We start from the raw sequence: 20,897 nt of genomic DNA, 5'->3' as shown, positions 1-20,897 counted from the left end.
AGGGTATTTTAGATTTGTGACAGACAGATAAACTATGCAAACAAATGTTATTACTGAAATGTAATTTTTTTAAAGATTTGGTTAAGCCTTCAAGGCTAAGGACACGCCAATTTTTTCATCAATTATCATCAAGTTGTCCGTGTCTCCCGTAAATGTTACCACGTCCAAATTGAACGAATTTTGCATGGAACGTGAATGTAACGTTATAATATATAAAGTGTAGCATGTTGTGTCTTTAGCATTTGACACGTTATGTGTGATGATAGTATTTTGGGAGATATTTTTTTTAAATAATTATTTAAATCAACAAGAAAATTTGACTTCAATCAAAATTGTTAAGCCATTTGCTGATCGTAAAAGCGTCGGATAAATAAAAGTATCATGCAAAAGATAAGGTATTTTTAATGCAAAAGAATTGCATTTTAAACCAAGTGACACAGAAATTAACAACTGTATGTCACCGTACGACCTTCAACAATGAGTAAAGCCCATACCGCATAGACAGCTCTAAAAGCGCTAGCATGATTCAATCATGATTTTCTTGATATGATCCAGCGATTTTCATGTGTTAATTTACATATAAATTTATCAAAACATTACTCTAAATTTTCGGATGAATAAATATGTAGCACAAGCTTTAAACATGCCGAAGTTTTCGTTTTTGGATTCTAGTAACATAGATGCGTCTGCTAGTACGATTGTATATATGTTGTATACACTAAAAGTAATTTCCACGCATCCGACAAACAGACGCATTTGAAATTACTCATTATATTTCAAGGACTGTAGATGACATTTTAATTTTAAATAAAATCAACAATTCTAAACTGCCGTTTTCATTTTGAAGGATGAAACTAGAATTATAGATAAAGCGAACAGATGATAAATAGTAGCTGCGATTGAACTGAACAAGGATTATTTTCCATTATAATCTTCTTGAAAGACACATATATAAGATGTTGATAAATTATAATACGAATAAAAAGATTCTGAATTTATATTCGCGAACTGTAGTTAGAAAACTAGTTTAAGGTGGGTTAATAACATTTATACTCTTGAAGCACAAAAAGCTTTGGTACTGGCTGTTTCCAATCGATATAAATGCCTAGTCCTAGATATTTGTGATTTCGGAATTCTGAAAATCATAGAGCAACAATTGACATGCTTGGACAGTGACAAATATTTGAAATATACACTTTCATTTTGTTAAGAATATGATGTCAAAAATATATACTAGTAATCAGTCATGTTAACATGTTGGTTTTTTTTAAAATAAATAGTTAAACCTCAAAATGCAAGCCGTTTTATAAAAAGCTGCAAAGCTTTGACGTTTGGTACAGAAGTAGGATGACATAATTGAAAAACGACGTCAATTAACGTTACCATTACTAAACCGAACACCGTGCGTAACGTGGTTGTAATATTAACTGGCAGAAACACTAAGTCTATTTATAAGTAAAATACGGAAAAATGGATTTTTTTAAAACAAAATTTACTTCTATATTCTATGTACTATCTTATGATCATGAGCTGCTGTATCTTGATGCTTCTGTCTAAGTTTTGTAGAAATCCAGGCCAATTTAAGAAAGTTATTAATATTTTACATGTTTTAAAAACTTTAAGCACAGAGTGAATATTTGTGGAAGACGACAATGTCGCCGAGTGACAGAATGCAGGATCGCTATGTTTCGATTTTTCAACAAAAGTCGAAGGCTCGATAAAAATGATATACTATGTACTTCACCTACAGTGTACATGTACATGTCAGTATAAAACCTTCAATGAGATAAACCTTAACAGAAACAAAACAAAAAGGCTGATAGTTTAGTTTTAGATGCATGATTTTTTATTAGTTGTTAGTGGCTTTGAATTAGCTGTCAGATAACTGTGAGTACTCTCAGATCTGTTCATTGTGTCTTTTTGTGTCAGGATGTATTAGTATCCGGCTATGTCCACTTGTATTTGTCCATCTGAGGGGTTAAGCCTTTTTCAACTGATTTTTATAGTTCATTCTTATGTTGTACTGTTATACCACTGTCCCAGGTTAGGGGAGGGTTGGCTACGTCCACTTGTATTTTTGTCCATCTGATGGGTTAAGCCTTTTTCAACTGATTTTTATAGTTCATTCTTATGTTGTACTGTTATACCACTGTCCCAGGTTAGGGGATTTTTAATGGAGAGTCTTTGGTAAGGCACTAATAACCCTAAAAATATTATAATATTGAAGCTAACATGTTTAACCCCGCCACATTATTTATGTATGTGCCTGTCCCAAGTCAGAAGCCTGAAATTCAGTGGTTGTCGTTTGTTTATGTCATCACATCTTTTTTTATATTGTATACAACTATCAAGTCAATTTACAGATTTTAAAAATGAGCCTAAGCCAACTCTGGATGGCAATCATTAAACAATGCCCCCCTCTCTTCATAAAAAGTATTAAGAAAGAAAAAGAAAAGATAATTGGATTCAGAGATATGAAATACTTTTTTTTATTAGTTGTCATTATTTGCCAGTACATTCAGATCAATAATTAGTCTTTTTGTGGTTGGGATATTCAAGTACCCGGCTACGTCCCCTCTGTGTCAGGTGCCTGAAATTCAGTGGATGTTGTTTGTTAATTTGTTCCATATTTGTTTTTCGTTAATGTTTTGTACATAAATTAGCCATCAGTTTTCTCTTTTGAACTGTTTTAGATTTGTCAATAGGACCTTCTATAGCTTACTATGCGGTATGGGCTTTGTTCATTGTTGAAGGCTGTACGATGACCTATAGTTGTTAATTTCTATGATATTTTGTCATTTCTGGAGAGTTGTCTAATTGGAAATCATACCAGATCTTCTTTTTTTTATATTCATTCCTGCTTTATTTATAGCTTCTCTTGTTTTTGTTCACATGTATACATAGCGCTATGACAGTAGTAGATGGGCATTATGTTTTCTAGTCAGTCACATTAATTTGAAACTGATTAATTAACACATATAGAAATAAGAAGATGAGATATGATTTCCAATGAGACATCTCTCTACCAGAGACTAAATGATGCAAAGTACATATTAATTGTGGTGTTATCATTTAAAAATATCTATTAGGAGTCTGTCATCCAATGAAAGTTGTCCATAATTATTAACCATGCTGAAAGATTCAAGCTACATGTATGTTGTTCCTATGCAAATCAAATTGTTTTTTCAATTGAGCAAGACTAATTCTCTTTTTTTTTTATTTTTAAAGGTAATGTGCATGAACTTATGGAAGTATCCTTCATACAAAAGTGGCTTAGATATACATTTGTAGCAGCAGTTGATAAAAGACTGGCTGAGCCACCTCTACTAGCAGATCAAGCAAACAGACAAGAAAAGGAGACCACTTATAAATAAATTAAACAATGAATGGATGTGATAAAATTTTATTATCAATACAGTAAATATAATTTGACTCTTTGTGTGGTCATTAGGGCTATTTAAAGTTTGTTAATTGTTCAGCTGAGAACTGTTTCCTTATTTTGCAAACAACACCTGATGGCAACACAACTCTACATGTGTCTGTTTATTTAACGCATCAATGTAAATATAACGGAATTTGATGAGACTGTCATTAAAGTGAGAGGGTTAGCGCTATAGAACCAGGTTAAATTCACCATTTTCTACATTTGAAAATGCCTGTACCAAGTCAGGTATATGACAGTTCTTGTCCATTCGTTTTTGATACGTTTTATTATTTGATTTTGCCATGTGATTATGGACTTTCCGAATTGATTTTCCTCTAAGTTCAGTATGTTTGTGATTTTACTTTTTACCTTTTTCTTTAGCCATTTGATTGCGGACTTTCCGTTTTGAAATTTCCTCTGAGTTCGTTATTTTAATTATTATTTTTTTTCATTTAATACTAGAGATAGTTCATGCTACATCTTATAACTCGTGGACGAAGTTAATTACTGAATTTCAAAATAAAAAACAGTTTATATCCAGACACAACCAGGGTTTTCCACTGACGGTCGCTATTTTCGCAATTTGCGAAAAAAGAATAATTGTGGCCATTACAATTCGTCATTTGTGAAAGAAATATACATAACGATTTATTTTCATCCATCTTGTGTATTTACTTTTTTTTTTGGGGGGGGGGGGCTTCTCGGACTTTACCCCATCACACAACCTTCATTCATTTAGATTGATTACCATCAGTATCAATTATTTATTTACAACAGAAAAAAGTAAGTCACAAATGGAAAATTATAATGAATAGACAAACATATATTAAATGCAGTTGTAAAGTTGTTTTTTTTACTAATATATAGAATCTATTTCTTATTTTAATTCCTACAGGGGTTTTTGTACTAAAGCGCCATATATTGGTGACGTGCTTTATAATGATTTCAACTCTTTGGCACTATTTAAACAATTTACAATATATGCATTCAAACTGTAAAACCAATCTAACAAAACAACATCCAGACGCAGTAACTTAAATACATTGTCGTGATTATACAAAGAATAATGACATAAAAACAGTTGATATTTGACTTTTCAAATTATAAAAATGGCCGCCGTTATTATGGAAACAACAAAGTCATGTGTTGACTTTTTGAAAATTTCAAATTTAGTGGCAATTAGAATGTATGCCATTTGTTATTGCTCATTTGGCAAATCTAGTTAAACATGCTCTTCGATAAGAACACATTAGTGAATCAATGAAATGTGTAGTCATATCAACACAAAATACTTTATAAAATAGATTCAATAATAACCAATAAAGTAAGACAAAGCTTTTAGAAGGTACTAATTTAAAAATGGTGTTAAGAAACAATAAGTCAGTCAATTAGGATCGAACATCAGTGGCGGATCTAGCCATTTTAAAAAGGGGGGGGGGGGTCCCAACCCAGAGTAAAAGGGGGGGGGGGGGTTCCAACTATATGCTCCCATTCAAATGCATTGATCGGCTAAAAAAGAGGGGGGGTTCCAACCCCCGGAACCCCCCCCCCCCCCCTGGATCCGCCACTGAACATATACACGTGATAATTTATGGCCTTTCTTTAAGTTGCGTACTTGGTATTTATAACGGTTCAGGCACATTTGTAAGGAAGTCCTGTCTTTTCAAACTCGTCGTTTGTGACTTTATAATTTTGAAAATCAAAATTGTTCAAAGCAACTTATTTGAAGTTCTACATAACTTTACTATCTTTGATTCCCGATATGAATGCATGACCTTCAAGCTGTCGTTGATTCCAAGGTCGTTGTCGACAGAGTATCTGTTGATTTTTTCGTCATATTATTGTTTGTTGTCGGTTTTGTTACGGTAAAATCTGCACTGGTTTGCTGTTCAGTAGTAACTTGCTGCGCAGTTGTATCTTGGAGCTTAGTAGTATCTTGATCGGTAGTTGTTGCTTGGTCATCAGTAGAAACTGATACTGTTTTTGATGACGTATTTGTTGTGGACTCAGTTGTCGGTCTTGATTGAGTTGTCTTCTCTTCAGTTGTTTTCTCTGATTGAGTTGTCTTTTCTTCAGTTGTTTTCTCTGATTGAGTTGTCTTTTCTTCAGTTGTTTTCTCTGATTGAGTTGTCTTTTCTTCAGTTGTTTTCTCTGATTTAGTTGTCTTTTCCTCAGTTGTCACCCCTGATTGAGTTGTCTTTTCTTGAGTTGTCACCCCTGATTGGGTTGTCTCCACCTCAGTTGTAGTTGCTGCGGTAGTTTCGCTCTCAGTAGTCATATGAGTTGTCGCCTCATACCTGATCGTGTCGTCATCTGAATTTAAAGGAAGAATTATTTGTTACATTGTATTCTGAAGAGCCGTATTTTCCTTATAATATTGAAATTGACAGTATAGAAATATTAAAACAAATTCAACATTAGAAGAGGGTATAGCATATATAAATAAAGTAACATTGTCTGCTATCCTCTGATGCAGATTAGCCAATACAGACTGATATCGCCTGGCACTGATACTAATTCCCAATTAAATGTACAGGATGTTTAACTTGTAATTGGTAATGCAAACCAAAGACAAGGGTCAGCGGCTTGACAAAGCGTCTTTTTCTTTGACTAATTTTTTTTTAAAACAAGACGTTCTTGTGTTCCTGTTATTCAATTTTATCTGAAACTTTAAGTCAATATATTTTCACGTCCTTTTTATTGAAATGTTTTTTTTTTTAAAGATACTTTAAACTTCCATATTGTTTCCACTTTGTGAGTTGTTGTCTTATGTCACACACACCAATGTTTTTGTTTTGAGAGGTCTCTTTTTAATGTACATTTTCGCTTTTGTCCTTTTTGTTTGTTTTGGGATTAAGTAGATTATGGTATAATTTGGAATAATAAGATCAGATGATGGACTTACATATTCAAATGATTCATTAAATATTCTATTCGTTTATATGGTCTAGTTATTTTCTCATTGACATATAAACCACATATCGTTGACGTATGATACCACACATATATCTCGTTGACGTATACATGTACCACACATCTCATTACCGTATACCACACATTTATTTGACACATGCCACACATCTCATTGACACATACCACATATCTTATTGACATATACCACAGATTTCATTGACGTATATTAAACATTTCATTGTCGTATACTACATAACTCACTGACCTTTACTACACAACTCATTGACCTATACTACACATTTCATTGACGAATATACTCTACATCTCATTGACGTATACTCTACATCGCATTGGCGTATACCGCACATTTATACCTTTTAATAAACAGTGAACCTACCATCAACCAAGCATGTACACATTCCATTATACAAGGTGATACATATTTCTCCTTCTGCACAATCTGAGGTACAGGGATCACGTGATGTCTAAAAATAGAACAAAAATAAAATACATATTTCATGAATTGGGGTCACTTAAAATGTGTCTTTCAAATTCTGAAAATAATAAAGTTTGAGAACTTATTAGATGTACAAAACAGACATGTAACTGAAGGCCGCACAGTGACCTATATAGTTGCATATTATGGAAAATATGTTTGTTTGTTTTGTCAGGACATTATTTTAGGAATGACTATAATATAATTTATGTCAGTGAAAAAATAACATCAAACATGTGGTACACACTTAATAACCCGCGTAGTGCGTTATTTTAAAGTGTGAACCACATTTTTAATGAACGTTATTTCGCTTAGAATGATAAAATATAACAGTAAATTCCTTAATATAAACTTATTCAGAATTCCATTTGTAGCAGGAGTAAATCTTGGAAAAACGTTAATGACGTCACGGTCACATGACAAAATTATATCTATTAACTGATAGACAAAACATTGTCAGCCAATCAGAAGACGTGTTACATCCAAAATTTGATTGTTTACATTAAACATTCTGTGATCAGTTTCACAAAATATGTGACGACATTTTCCGAACTTTATCGAAAGTCGTGAACAATTGAGTATACTAAGGATGTCCGCTCCTCTTGTTTTTGAAGTTTCTGGTTTATTCAATGTTTTGCCATTAACAAATTGTACCCACTAACCCATTTACCTTCCATAATTTAATTACATTTGGTCGAAAATGTCATCTTTTGTCGTATTCCCTAGATTAACCTCTGTAACCTCTTGATGAAGTTGCAATGATAAATTCAGTTATAATATATATAAATTAAGTGACAATGTAGAAAGCTAGAATTACAAGCACGTTTTTTTTTAATAATATTGAGCTTTATTAATTACAAAGAGATATGAAAAAACAGTCGTTATCAAGTTTCTAAATAAAAGTCATTAAAAATTCAAATATATTAATCTGAGTATTAATTGTAATTCGGTGAATTAGCTATGGAAAGTTTTCAGTGTTACTGTCAGGCCAATGTCACCTCAAAGATCAAACTCGATGGATGACGCCTTCGTTGTCTGATGTTAAATTTAATTTCTGACACAAAACAGTGGCGGATCAAGAAATGTTAATAGGAGGGGACCCACTGACTGCTCAAGTAACTCTTAAATGATTCTTTCTTAAAGTTAATAAAACATTTGTTTTCCACAAAAGGGGGTGCCACTGACTGCTCTATCGAGGGAACTGTTCCAGTTATGCCTCAGTGATTCTTTCTTTAATTAAACCCATTTCCCACAAAAGGGAGGCCCGTCTCCCTCCCTTTGGACTTCCCTGGTCGGCGAAGCAAAACTTCTTACCTTTCTATAAGGCGAGATGTAAACATATTCATATCTGGATTCTGATACGAACACTTCCCGTGATGGTTTTTCATTAATCTCACAGTGGAAAGAATCCATGTTGTAGTTGAACGAATGACATCTTGGTCTTCGGATGCATTCATCGAAGCAACTGTTTGGTCCGTAGTTGTGAAATGTTACATACACAGATCCATTCAGTCTCTCTCCAGATTTATCAGGGCTAACACGCAAAGCTCCAGATTGACAAATCTGTGCGAAAATCGACTTTGATAAGAATATCAGAGCCGAAATCTGGTAGCAATATTTAAATTGTAACATTTTTATATGATAATTTACAAGTCAATACGGTAATGTACAAATCTATATATGGTAATGTTCAAGTCAATATGGTAATGTACAAGTCTATATATGGTAATGTACAAGTCTTTGAGGTAATGTACCAATATATATTGTAGTGTAAGAGTCTTTATGGTATTGTTCAAGTCTATTTGGTAATGTACAAATCTATATTGTAGTGTACAAGTCTTTATGATAATGTAACAGTATTTATGTTAATGTACAAGTCTATATGGTAATGTATAAGTTTGTATGGTAATGTAAAAATAGGATGGAATCTTGTCGGCTTTCTCTAACAACTATCCACAGGCTTTTCTCTGTACCGGAATTTCCTAATGTTGTTTAACTGCAATCCTGAAATTGTAAAAATAAAGTGAGTTGGATAAAATTATGAAAAATCAAGTAATATTAGCTCAATTTCTTTATGTTCGCCAACCAGAACCCAGTCGCATCAACATGCAAATCATGTGACCAAGTAACGCAGATCTGAAAACTTTCTATCTTCTGTTTTAAAGATCTTTCGGGGTTCTCTGGTTTTATCGGATTCATAAACACCTTCAAAAATTGTCATTGGGAGATGACGTATACCGCACATCTCAAATACTTTACAGCGTAGCTTGGACACATCTCAAATACTTTAAAGCGTAGCTTGGACACACGATCTATATTCAATCAGATTGGCAAGTACACTTAGTCGAACATATATATAATTTACAAATTTAAAACTTGCATCTTATAAAAATACTTGATGTCAAAACTGATAAATTTATGAATCAGGGGCTGTCACCATATCCAGTTCCGATGTTTTAAACAGGATCTGCGTAACCTACCGGGGCATCTCAGATCACCCCCGTTTTTTCGGTGTGCTATGTTTTCTAGTTGTCTATGTTGTGTCCTTTTAACGTTTTTTTTGCCATGTCATTGTAGTTTGTTTTCGGCTTATGAGTTTTAATATTCGTTTGAAATATTTCGCATCCCCTTTACCTATGGATTAAATAAATGCATGCACAACGAATGCAACGAGTTATGTACACAAACAATATTCTATCAAATGGTTCCAACCATTATATCTAATAAATTTCTAAATGATTTATGCTTTATGTTTTCATTCAGTCGTGAAGAGACACTATAGACAAAGTATAATTATTGACATTGATAAATGCAATTATAAACTTTTAAACTTTTGTCATATAATGAGGTCCAAAATACTATAATATACGTTTACTCAGATAGCAAGTCAAGACAAGACACAATAAATACTGTATTACAGTCTCGTTACTATAGTTACATATACAAATGATACAAAAATATATACAACATGGCAAAAGACACATATATTAAATTCTCAGTCCCTCGCCCTGCTCGTCCGAATTTAAAGTATTTAATCTCTAAATTCAATAGGCTATAAACAAGACAAACAAAGACATAGGATTAGTTGCTCGCAGTGACATATTATTTTCTCTTGCGATACAATATTTTATTTTACTTCATTGTACAGATTTCTTTGATTCAAACAACATATACATACATAACATATAACATTGTTCCTCTTTCGCATCGTTTCTTTTTCATTTGCTAATACCTCCAACGCTTGTACGTACACTAAACATAGCAGCAACTGCAGATATACCAATGTGACCAACATCAATTCGAAGTGACTGGGAGCACCTTCGATACTAAGGCCGTGTTCACACCAAACGTCGTGTACAGTAAACATGTTTACATTTGGTTTAATGTAATGTTCACTAGTTTCACATTAAATTTGTTCATATCTATACACCTTGTTTAGCTACCTGTACATAAGATTTGTTCACACTTTTAAACTATATGTCATTTAAATGTTCATTACGTAGAACCGAATTCAAATTTTCAAACAACTTTTCTAGCAGTAAGGAAACGACCATTTTACCTCTTTTTATCAATTAAAGACGTTTTTAATCAATTAAATTATTTGTTTTACAATACCACAATAATATTTCAGAGAATAGAACACTTTTTTATGGAACATGTGAAATTGTGTTCCAGTAATATACACTATGTGTTCTGGATATTAACACATATTTCTGGACCACAGTCCGAGCGTTCCAGAAGTGTTACAAGGCTTGGAACGCGTAACGGCATCCAATTTTGCACACAAGGACATGTTCCAGATTCAAACACTAGGCGTTCAAGGAGTACACACTATCCGTTCAAGAATAACACATATAACGTTCGAAAGATGCACACATAATGTTAAAAACTGGAACACCAACGTTAATATTTAGAACACTGTTACGCATTCCGGATCCAAACACTACGCGTTCAAGGAGTACACACTATCCGTTCAAAAATAACACATATAACGTTCGAAAGATGCACACATAATGTTAAAAACTGGAACACCAACGTTAATATTTAGAACACTGTTACGCATTCGAGAAGTGTTACAAAAGGGCGTTCAAAAAGTGTTCAGATTCTAAACACTTTTATTTACAGTGTAGAGAACATTGAACCAAAGAAAGTAAAGGAAAGAAAAAAATAATGACATAACATTAACGTGGGAAACGACTAACCTTTTTTGACAAATTTCTCAATTTGTTCGTCAGATTGAGAAATTTGGTTTAAATTCTGTCCACCTGCTTCATCAACATCCATAAACCATGCAGAATTATCGTGGTTACTAGATAAACTTCGGCTACTCTGCAGCTGTGTCTGTTCACCCTCCGATTCAACACGTGACATAAGAGAGATAACAACAAAAACTTTCCAGAACTGCATTCTTACACTGTAACTGCTGCTATTGATGCTGTTTTTTGGTTGATGTATGTATAGTCATGGCGTGTCGTAATTCTAAGTATTAAGTCCAAGAACACTATTTCCCATTTACCCGGAAATTATTGATATTTAGTCATTTTAGTTGTAAAATGTTTAGGGAATACTTGAATGATATTATTAATTAAAATATGGTTTATCTTACCTCGTGTATATCGATATTAAAACACACCAATTCTACCCTGGAAATATTAGAACACACCAACTCTTAATTTTATGGAATGTACAGATTTTTTCACTCTGGAAAAGTTAATGGTTATAATTAAAATCATTAGCCTAGATAAAAAAAAATACATTTCTTTATTATGATGGTAACTAATGTTAAAGAAATCAATAAAACAAGTTATCAAAAATATAATAAAAAAGTAGAAATCGGATATGAGCATGATGAGTCTTCGATTTAGCAGTTAATAAACGCTATCAATTGAAAACAATTAAAATATTGACTAACGAGTTATGGGATATTGGTTTAAATCACCGTTATGTAAATGCTTTTTCATTTTGAAAATGTTTGAAGGTAAACTTCAGATTTAACACTGCCTGGAATCGAACTTTTTGCAGATGGTGTGATCACGTTTCTCCACCATTTCATAATTAGACTAAAACAACATAGGGGATTTCTATGCTTGCTGCATGGGCTATCGGCAATACTATATATATTGTATTCATTCATGTCTTATAAAAATTTGAGCGTATTGGGTTTACTTGTAATTCACCTGTTCTTAACTAAGATATTGTCAAACTGAATCCTGCATAAACCGAAAAACTGTCTAAACCAAACATGTTCTTAAGCATTGTCATATCAAATTATGTGCGTTGTGAACCTGGTAAGCCAAAACCGAACAAAATTTTAATTCCCGAAAAGGTTCGATTTACGCAGGTTTCACTGTAATTGACAAATTCAACAACACTGACCATTATTTTTATAATTTTTTCGTTAGATAATAAAGAATTAGCTGTCGCAACAAACTTCAATTATAAATCAATTATTAACGACAATAACTGTACTTTCATTAATTTAGATATTTCAATTCTACACCCAAAACTATACACAAACATTTACGACAAATGGGAAGATTTTCTTTTCCTATTGTAAATTTCCTATTTTGGGCGGTGATGTCCATTTGCACGGTTTTAGGATATTTATACAGTGAAACCTGTTTAAATTGAACCTCTTCGGGACTTAAGTTTTTGTTCGGTTTGGGCCGATGTTCGGTTCAGGTTCACAACGCACATAATTTGATGTTTAGACAGTTGTTCGGTTTATGCAGGATTCTGTTTAGTCAGGTTTCAGTGTATATCTCAAATCGTTCGCCTTGCCCGTGCCTGTAGAGACGTTTTTTTTTATTTATTTCAATTCAATTTTTGCATATTTATTTTTAGTGGATTGGCAAACAAGTTATTGCAACTTATAATTATCCCTTTCCACTTTGCAGGTGCGAGTGCTGCCTTGTAGCGGCATAATCTTTCTCTTTTTCGAAATCTACAAGGGTGTCTTTTACGTGCATGACTTAGAAATATGTCTCTCTCTTAACACGGGTCAGCCATTTATCATCCTCTTCCGACGACTATCAGCATTAATTTATTCACAGATATTCGAAACTGAACTAGACCTTATTAATACAACAGTGGTAGACGCAAAGTAGGAAATCTTCTTTATTCGCAAGTTTAATAGAGAGAATCGCATATTATTACCAAACAGCACTAGAAAGGATTTGTCGTGGCCCAATGGGACGCTTATATACTTTGTAAGTATTAACACATTCGTGTTTATATGGCAGTTTAGATCATGGAAGTATTATATACATTGTAATAATTCCTTATCGATAATTATGGAGCTTTTCTTAAAAAGGATTTTCGATGTATTTTGTCATTTTTATTATCAGACGACATTTTATGAATATACTAAACCATTCAATCAATGAACGAATGAGAACATAAAGATAACATATCCTACATGTACCAATGATTTTGACGCTATACTATCTTACTGTTTACATTTAAAATACTTGCATTTACCTCATTGAGCTCTTTCATATAATGACAACAACAATACCCCCTAAAAACAATAACAAGCCACATTGGTTCCATTAATATATCTCCCAGAACTAGAGATTAAAGAAACAACGGACACGGCTTTCTCCGCCTCATTTTTAGACTTATATCTCGAATTTGACTTACACAGTCATCTCAGTACCAGAATCTATGACAAACGAGACGATTTTAAGTTTGAAATTATAAATTTCCTCCACCTTAGTAGCAATATACCAACTTCACCTGCATATGGGATATGTATTTCCCACTTTATTCGATATTCAAGTGCTTGCAGCTCCTACTCAGACTTTGTAAAAGTTGATGAACCAGGGGTATGTCAAAGAACGTCTCGTCCTTTTTCTAAAAAAAGTTCATCGGAATGTACCAAGACCTTGTTGATAAATATTCCGTATCAACTTCACAAATAATATACGATGGTCTTGATGTATAGATTCTGCGTACTGATGATGTTTATCATCTTAACAACGTGTATTATACTTCTTTCATTTGTCTTTGTTCTATTATTAATATTACTTTTACTGTTGAATGGTTTTATGTGATATCCGTTTGACGTGGCTCGGTACATATACATCTCGCCAATGTGTTTGTATTATCTTTCATTTTTTAGTGGTGTGTTTTGTATATATGCGACTTTATGTATTTCTTTGGTTCTTATAACGTGACTCTGTACTTTAAAAGATCCCGTCAGTATGATATTGTATTTTATGTCATTATGATATATTTCTATTATGAATTATAGTATACGTTGAACCACAAACGCCAAAATCATTCAATCGCGTAGTGGTATTAACTATTTGTGGATTCTTATAAATTCTATATATAACGTTTGGACTATTTTAATTATCGGTCTATTTCTGAAATTTATTCTTATATACTTTTGATATTTTAACCCTGTATGCTAACATTGCCTAGATAAATTTTAAAATTGTTTGTATGCACATTGAACGACAAATATATGTGACGTATCTAATCTTCTGACGTCAGACACGCGAATCAATGAATGTGATTGTAGATAGATGTTTTTGTGTTCTGTTAAATTGTTCCTTTTAAAATTGTTATACGATGATGACTGATGTACCCATATTTTGACTATTTTATTTATTGTGTCTGTTTAGTTAACGCATCAATGTAAATATAACGGAATTTAATGAGACTGTCATCAAAGTGAGAGGGTTAGCGCTATAAAACCAGGTTTAATCCACCATTTTCTACATTTTAAAATGCCTGTACCAAGTCAGGAATATGACAGTTCTTGACCATTCGTTTTTATGCGTTTTGTTATTTGATTTTGCCATGTGATTAGGGACTTTCCGAATTGATTTTCCTCTAAGTTCAGTATTTTTGTGATTTTACTTTTTTTTCATAATACGAAACTAATATAATTTTTTATATGTTTTGAATAACATTAAAATTTCACGCTGCCATCTATATTCTATTTCAATTTACTTTTTCAGATTATGTAATCATTTTTTTCAACAAAACAAGCATCGTGTATTCAATTAATTGATTACAAAGTAATGCTATTATTTCTCGAAACTACACAAATTAAATTAGACAGAGCCTCTTTTTAGAAAAAAAAAAACCCATCCCTTTTCTGTACTTTTCTCAAAGATGTCAACAGAACCACACTACTTAATGTTGATGTTACTCTAAAGACCTCTTTGGTATGACAGAAATTAATGTATTGCTTAAGGGGGTAGACCTTGGTTCAGGGAGATAACTCTTTAAATCAGTCAAGCGTTTGTAAAAGTCAAGTTCATCAATGTATTTTAAGCATTTACCTGAAACAGATTGAAAATAATCTATGTAACCTAGAAGCTTAGAATATGTTTTTGAAAATGGTTGACACAAACGTACTGATGATTTTAAGAGTTATTTCCCTTAACCTAGGTCTACCTCCTTAAAACCGAAATAGATATATTTATTATTTGATAATGGATGTAAAATAAAAATAAAATTCACATCATAAAAAGGAGAATTCAACTAAATAACACCAACCACAATTTGTCTTTGAATACGGTCAATCTTAGTTGTCCCGTGGAAGTAATATTTATTACTTCCACGGTTGTCTGAATATTCGTTGTAATCAAATGCATAACAAAAATTAAGAAGTTCCACTTTTAAAAGCATAGGGACAACAGTAAACATTATTTTAAAATGATGATATTTATACCATTTGAAAGGTAAACTTTTTGTCAATACTGTATAATTCATTAATTTAATTTACAATAAAAAATGAATTAAATATGATTTTTTTTTATTAAACATGTATACTTCGTATTTTCTATATTCAACCAGAAGATGCCCCAACGTTTAACACGATCAGGACACCCAGTAAATTTCAAGATAAAGTGAATTTTATTACACCATTTTAAAGTTATAAAATTTGTGCAATCTCTAAAATTTGTTAATCTTATATGATATCTATAGTGTAGGCAAAGTATTCGTTTTTCTAACTAGTGGTCAGAGTTCCCCATAGTAGACAATAACGTTAACAAATAGTCAATGATAACTGCTCTCTGTGGGATAGTTGATAAGGCCATCAAGCTGAGCTGTCCGCAAGTCTTGTGTATGTTCTCAAGACCATACTCGCAAATGGTGTTAAGTTAGAGCTGGAAATTTTCTCCCCGAACCTTAGTGTTAGTAGTCCGATGCACTAACCATTACTCCACGACTCTCCTTTTATTTCAATGAGCGTAATCGGTGTATTGTTGGTAAATTATCAAGTCAGGAATTTCATTATCACAATTAAATTACTTAAAGCAGTTACTAAATTCTTCGACAGATACAAAAGATTTGGTTTTTTTTCCAGTTTGGCTGTACCTGTAGAAAACCAATTTGAAACGGAATGACACTTGCACATCCTAATTTGTATGGTGATATTGTTTACCTAGAGCGGAAGTTTAGATAGGATCAGGCCAAACTTATCAAGCCCTTAAATAAACCTATTCAAAAAGGTTACTAATACTACAACACTGTAGTTATGATTTTTGAAATTGTTTTATTGGTACAAATATTGATATTGTTATCAATAGATCAGTTAAAACCGTACTAATTTTTCTCGTTTGAATTGTTTTACATTGTCATTTCGGGGCCTTTTATAGCTGACATTGCGGAATGGGCTTTGCTCATTGTTGCAGGCCGTACGGTGACCTATAGTTGATAATATATAATGTGTCATGTTGGTCTCTTGTGGAGAGTTGTCTTATTGGCAATCATACCACATCTTCTTTTTTATACATATAAAAGAACAAGCATACAAAACTTAGTATAGTATACATAGATATAAGATGATATGGTATGAGTGTCAATGAGACAACTCTCCATCCAAGTCACAATTTGTAAAAGTAAACTATTATTATCTTCAATATGTCTTTGATAAAACGATTAATGAATAAGCTGAGCATTAAACGCGGCAATGTATCGTTTTTACCAAAGTTTTACTAAGGAACTGTCTTTCCGATATCTCATTGACCAATGTATATTTATTATTTATTATATAACTAAATTGTTCTATATAAAAATATGTAATCCAACAAAAGAGTTATCGATCCTGTCTAATAAATAACAAATACATTTAAAAATGGTACTTTAAAAATTAAACTTTACCAATTTGTCGAGGTGAATAGACCGGAAATTACGTTTTGAACTTCCGGTAATAACATTGATCAAGGTTAATGTGTTTTCTCGTAGTTATACTGAATGGAATTTTAAATCAAAAAGGTTAGAGTAGTCAATACCTCATCAATTTAGCTTGTTTGAGTAGATCAACTTTAAAATTCGAAAATCGATATTTCATATTGAGTTACAAATTAGTTTAAACACAACTGTTCAGTTTCCATTGTAAAAGTTTTAAAAATTTTGTTAACTAAACATTGCTTTTTGTTCTATCATATCAATTTTATGTGGTGTTGTCATACCAAAAGAAATAAAGTATCCGCGAAAATAAGTTGGTTTACAGTAGTTAATATTTTTATTCTTAAATTAACTTATTTTTTTTTTAATTTATCTGTTTAATTTCAGAACTCATTGTAAATAGGTACATTGTGCAGAATTGTGTCACTGCATGATTGGCAATCATACCATTACATCAATATAGACCACTTTTTTTTTATTGAATTACAGTTGCGATTAATGCAGGGTTGAGAACCTTTGCGAAACAAAACACGATCAGATATCAGATAACCATCATTCGCTGTAATGGCTAGACTTCTACAAAATGGAATCAATTCCCTTAAGGAGGCTCGAGGGTATAAAAATTCAGCAAAAATTAAAACATTTTATTTCATTCCAAATTTTATTTCTCACACTACTAGTTGTTAGGCCACACCAATTTGATTTAGAGTTCTTTGGACAAAATCTCCAAAAAATATGGGGCGAGCGAGCGAATTTGTTTTGATTGTAAAAATTTCTTGAAAATGAGTTTTGTTGAGACGCTTCTCTACAATTGGAGCGAACGGTATCATTTTTTTTTTTAATTTGCATTTTAGAAATTTATGTACATGTTAAAACTGGGAAACTTTAAAGAAAAAGTGGAGAAACATGCTCTTACGCATATAATTTAATATGTATGTGCCTGGGGTAGTGTTCTCGAAAGTATCCTAAGATTCGTCTTAGGTCATAGATAAGATCAATTTTAGGTTGGACTTAGGATCAATTTAGGACACTCTTAAGTTGTGTCTCGAAGCTATCTCAGACGTATCTTATGTTAGGACGTCATAAACATATCCTATTAAGTCTAGAAATTTTTAATCGTCAATTTTATTTTTTGATAAAACATTTATTAATGTCCAAACCAATTACTAAAATTGTTTACGGATTTTATAATTACAATTAAAGAATTAAATCCATAATTTTAAAAGTAATACTAAAATTATATCAAAAAGGATTATTATTTAAACTGGAAAACAACTTGTTTTGAAATGAGAATTGAGTTGGTAGTGTAATCGTAAAAACGAAGTTCAAAGTTTAAAATCATGCCTTATTTCTTTATATACGAGTCAAAACCGATGGTGCGTTTCATTTTCATGTTAATTTTCAGGTAAAAAATGAACAAAAAGCGAAATTCAAAATTTATTATGTTAGGATGAAGATAGGATGATCCTAAGACACCTAATTAGGTGTCCTAAAGTTAGGACGAAAACTGCGATATATCGTAAATTATGAGAGCTTCGAGAACACGACTTAGGAAAAATACCTGTCATAAGATGGACTTAGGACACGTCCTAGTCCTAAGATAGCTTCGAGAACACCACCCCTGAAGTAGTTTATACCATACCCAACTTTCTGATTCGCTTTGGTTTAGTACAATTTTGATTATTTTCGTCAAATAAGCTTTAACTGCGTTAATTTTTATTCAAATTCACACATGTCACATGATGTGTATATATTAAGGAGGCAAAGCGGACAAAGTTTACCGAGAGTAATTATGTTAGTTAGGTAAATATATTGTATGAAATAAAGTTAGATATAAGTATATGTATTAAAAAAAATCCCCTTGAAAAATATTAAATATCTTTGATACAGTTGTTTTCAGATATGGATGGTAGTGATTGTTTATTGGCTGCTTGGCTTCTAGTTGGAACTATTTCTCTGAATTCTATAATGCATTCAAAACTTTATGATTGAAATATAAAATTGAGAATGGAAACGGGGAATGTGTCAAAGAAACAACAACCCGACCAAATAAAAAACAACAGCAGAGGGTCACCAACAGGTCTTCAATGTAGCGAGAAATTCCCGCACCCGGAGGCGTGAAAGCTCATTTCCCTAATCACGAAATAATAAACAGTGATATAAGTATAAGGTGTGAAAATAAATGTTCCTGTCATAAACAATATTATCCACGGGCAATATCTCCGTAATTAATTCTATTGATTTTTAATCACTGGTAAATCAAACTATTACACGGTTATTAACAACTTGCAGTTTTAATGAATTTTAAAAAGTAAATTAGCACTGATATTGATTCGATAAATTTATTATAGATTAAAACAAAATACTTGTATGTTCTTTCAATAAAAAAAACACGTGTTATGTTAAAATGTTTATCGCTAGTCAACACTATACTAGAACTGCCTAACATAATCGGAAATAAACATCCGACTCCATACACATTTCTCGGGATTATTCGTCGTTGAAATCTTAAATTCGTGGTTCGCTGTGACCCACGAAACCCACGAAAATTGGTATACCACGAATAAAAATGAATCCACAGTAATAGATTAAATTCATGACATTTACATTCCGAAATTAGTACCATTCAAAGTTTAAATCCATGATCACGAATAACATGTACAACAAGAATGTGTCCGTAGTACACGGATGTCCCACTCGCACTATCATTTTATATGTTCAGTGGACCGTGAAATTGGGATAAAAACTCTAAGTTGGCATTAAAATTAGAAAGATCATATCAAGGGAACATGTGTACTAAGGATTGGACTTCAACTTCATCAAAAACAACCTTGACCAAAAACTTTAACCTGAAGTGGGACGGACGAAAAAACGCACGGACGAACGGACACACAGACCAGAAAACATAATGCCCATAAATGGGGTATAACAAAATAATAAAAAAATAAGGTTTAACACTACGAAAAATGTTATAATAGCTCATTCCGAAAATTCACGATAACAAATTCGATTCTACGATTCGTGATAACGATTTTATTCCGTGATATCAAATATTACAAATTTTTGGCAGTTCCTCACAAGGCTTCTGTACATTAAGATGGGGTAAATTTCATAGCTGACTATGTGGTATAGGCTTTGCATTTTGTTCATTGTTTAAGGCCGTACGGTGACCTATAGTTGTTGACATCTGTGTCATTTAGGTCTCTTATGGAGAGTTGTCTCATTGGCAATCATGACACATCTTCATTTTATATATATATAAGAACGAATGTTAAATATAAATTAGTTATGAGGATAGAGAAAATTTATTTGGCTTGCTTCTTATGATAAAAATTAGTTTTGAAATCTGCTCAGTCAATTAAAAGTAAGAATATACTTACCGCTATGTTATATCCGTTTAAAATTAAGTTTAAAATTTGTTTATTCGGATACTAACATTACTCCAGTTTTAAATTCCTTCAAAACCATACAATAAGTAAACGATAAAAAATGTTTTCATTAGAATTTGAAGATTTCCGTTACGACACTAATACAACCAATACAGAGAGCAAACTGTCAAAATACGCTTTTAACTTCAATTAAAGTATAGAGATTGCAGTTCAATATTTGTATGATGGTTTTGTATTGATCGTCTCCCTTTACTATCGGCAACCGATCATCAACTCTAAAATATATTTTTTTGTAATGACTAAATTATTGTTTCAGTAAACATTACCAATTCAAAATCTCTAATTATGGATTCCGTCTGTTATTCTACGCTTCAATTATTGTCTGATTTTTTTTTATTAATTAGAAGTAATTTACATTTTTTTCATTTCGGAAGTTCTTTTGGTTGTTTGTTTTGTTTTGTTTTGTTTTTTTAAGGGGCGGCCGTTATTCTTTGTTATATAAAAGGTTATTGGAGTGACTTGG

The 20,897-nt window shown here is 32.2% G+C and overlaps 1 protein-coding gene across 1 annotated transcript; it reads right to left on the bottom strand.

Moving 5' to 3' along the window:
* Nucleotides 1-3,387: 3,387 nt before the first annotated feature.
* On the bottom strand, nt 3,388-20,573 carry LOC139495112 (salivary glue protein Sgs-3-like). The gene is made up of 5 exons (XM_071283268.1): nt 20,366-20,573; nt 11,440-11,534; nt 8,148-8,837; nt 6,735-6,822; nt 3,388-5,737 (listed from the first exon to the last, which is right to left on the bottom strand). Exons 3-5 carry the CDS (start codon nt 8,463-8,465, stop codon nt 5,202-5,204), a joined length of 942 nt encoding a protein of 313 aa, XP_071139369.1. The 5' UTR covers nt 8,466-8,837; nt 11,440-11,534; nt 20,366-20,573; the 3' UTR covers nt 3,388-5,201.
* Nucleotides 20,574-20,897: the final 324 nt, after the last annotated feature.

The sequence above is a fragment of the Mytilus edulis genome, chromosome 11 (assembly GCF_963676685.1).
Source record: "Mytilus edulis chromosome 11, xbMytEdul2.2, whole genome shotgun sequence".
In the NCBI taxonomy this organism is placed as follows: domain Eukaryota; kingdom Metazoa; phylum Mollusca; class Bivalvia; order Mytilida; family Mytilidae; genus Mytilus; species Mytilus edulis.
The sequence above is the reverse complement of the archived record's forward strand: the minus strand, read 5'-3'. Positions and strand labels throughout refer to the sequence as shown.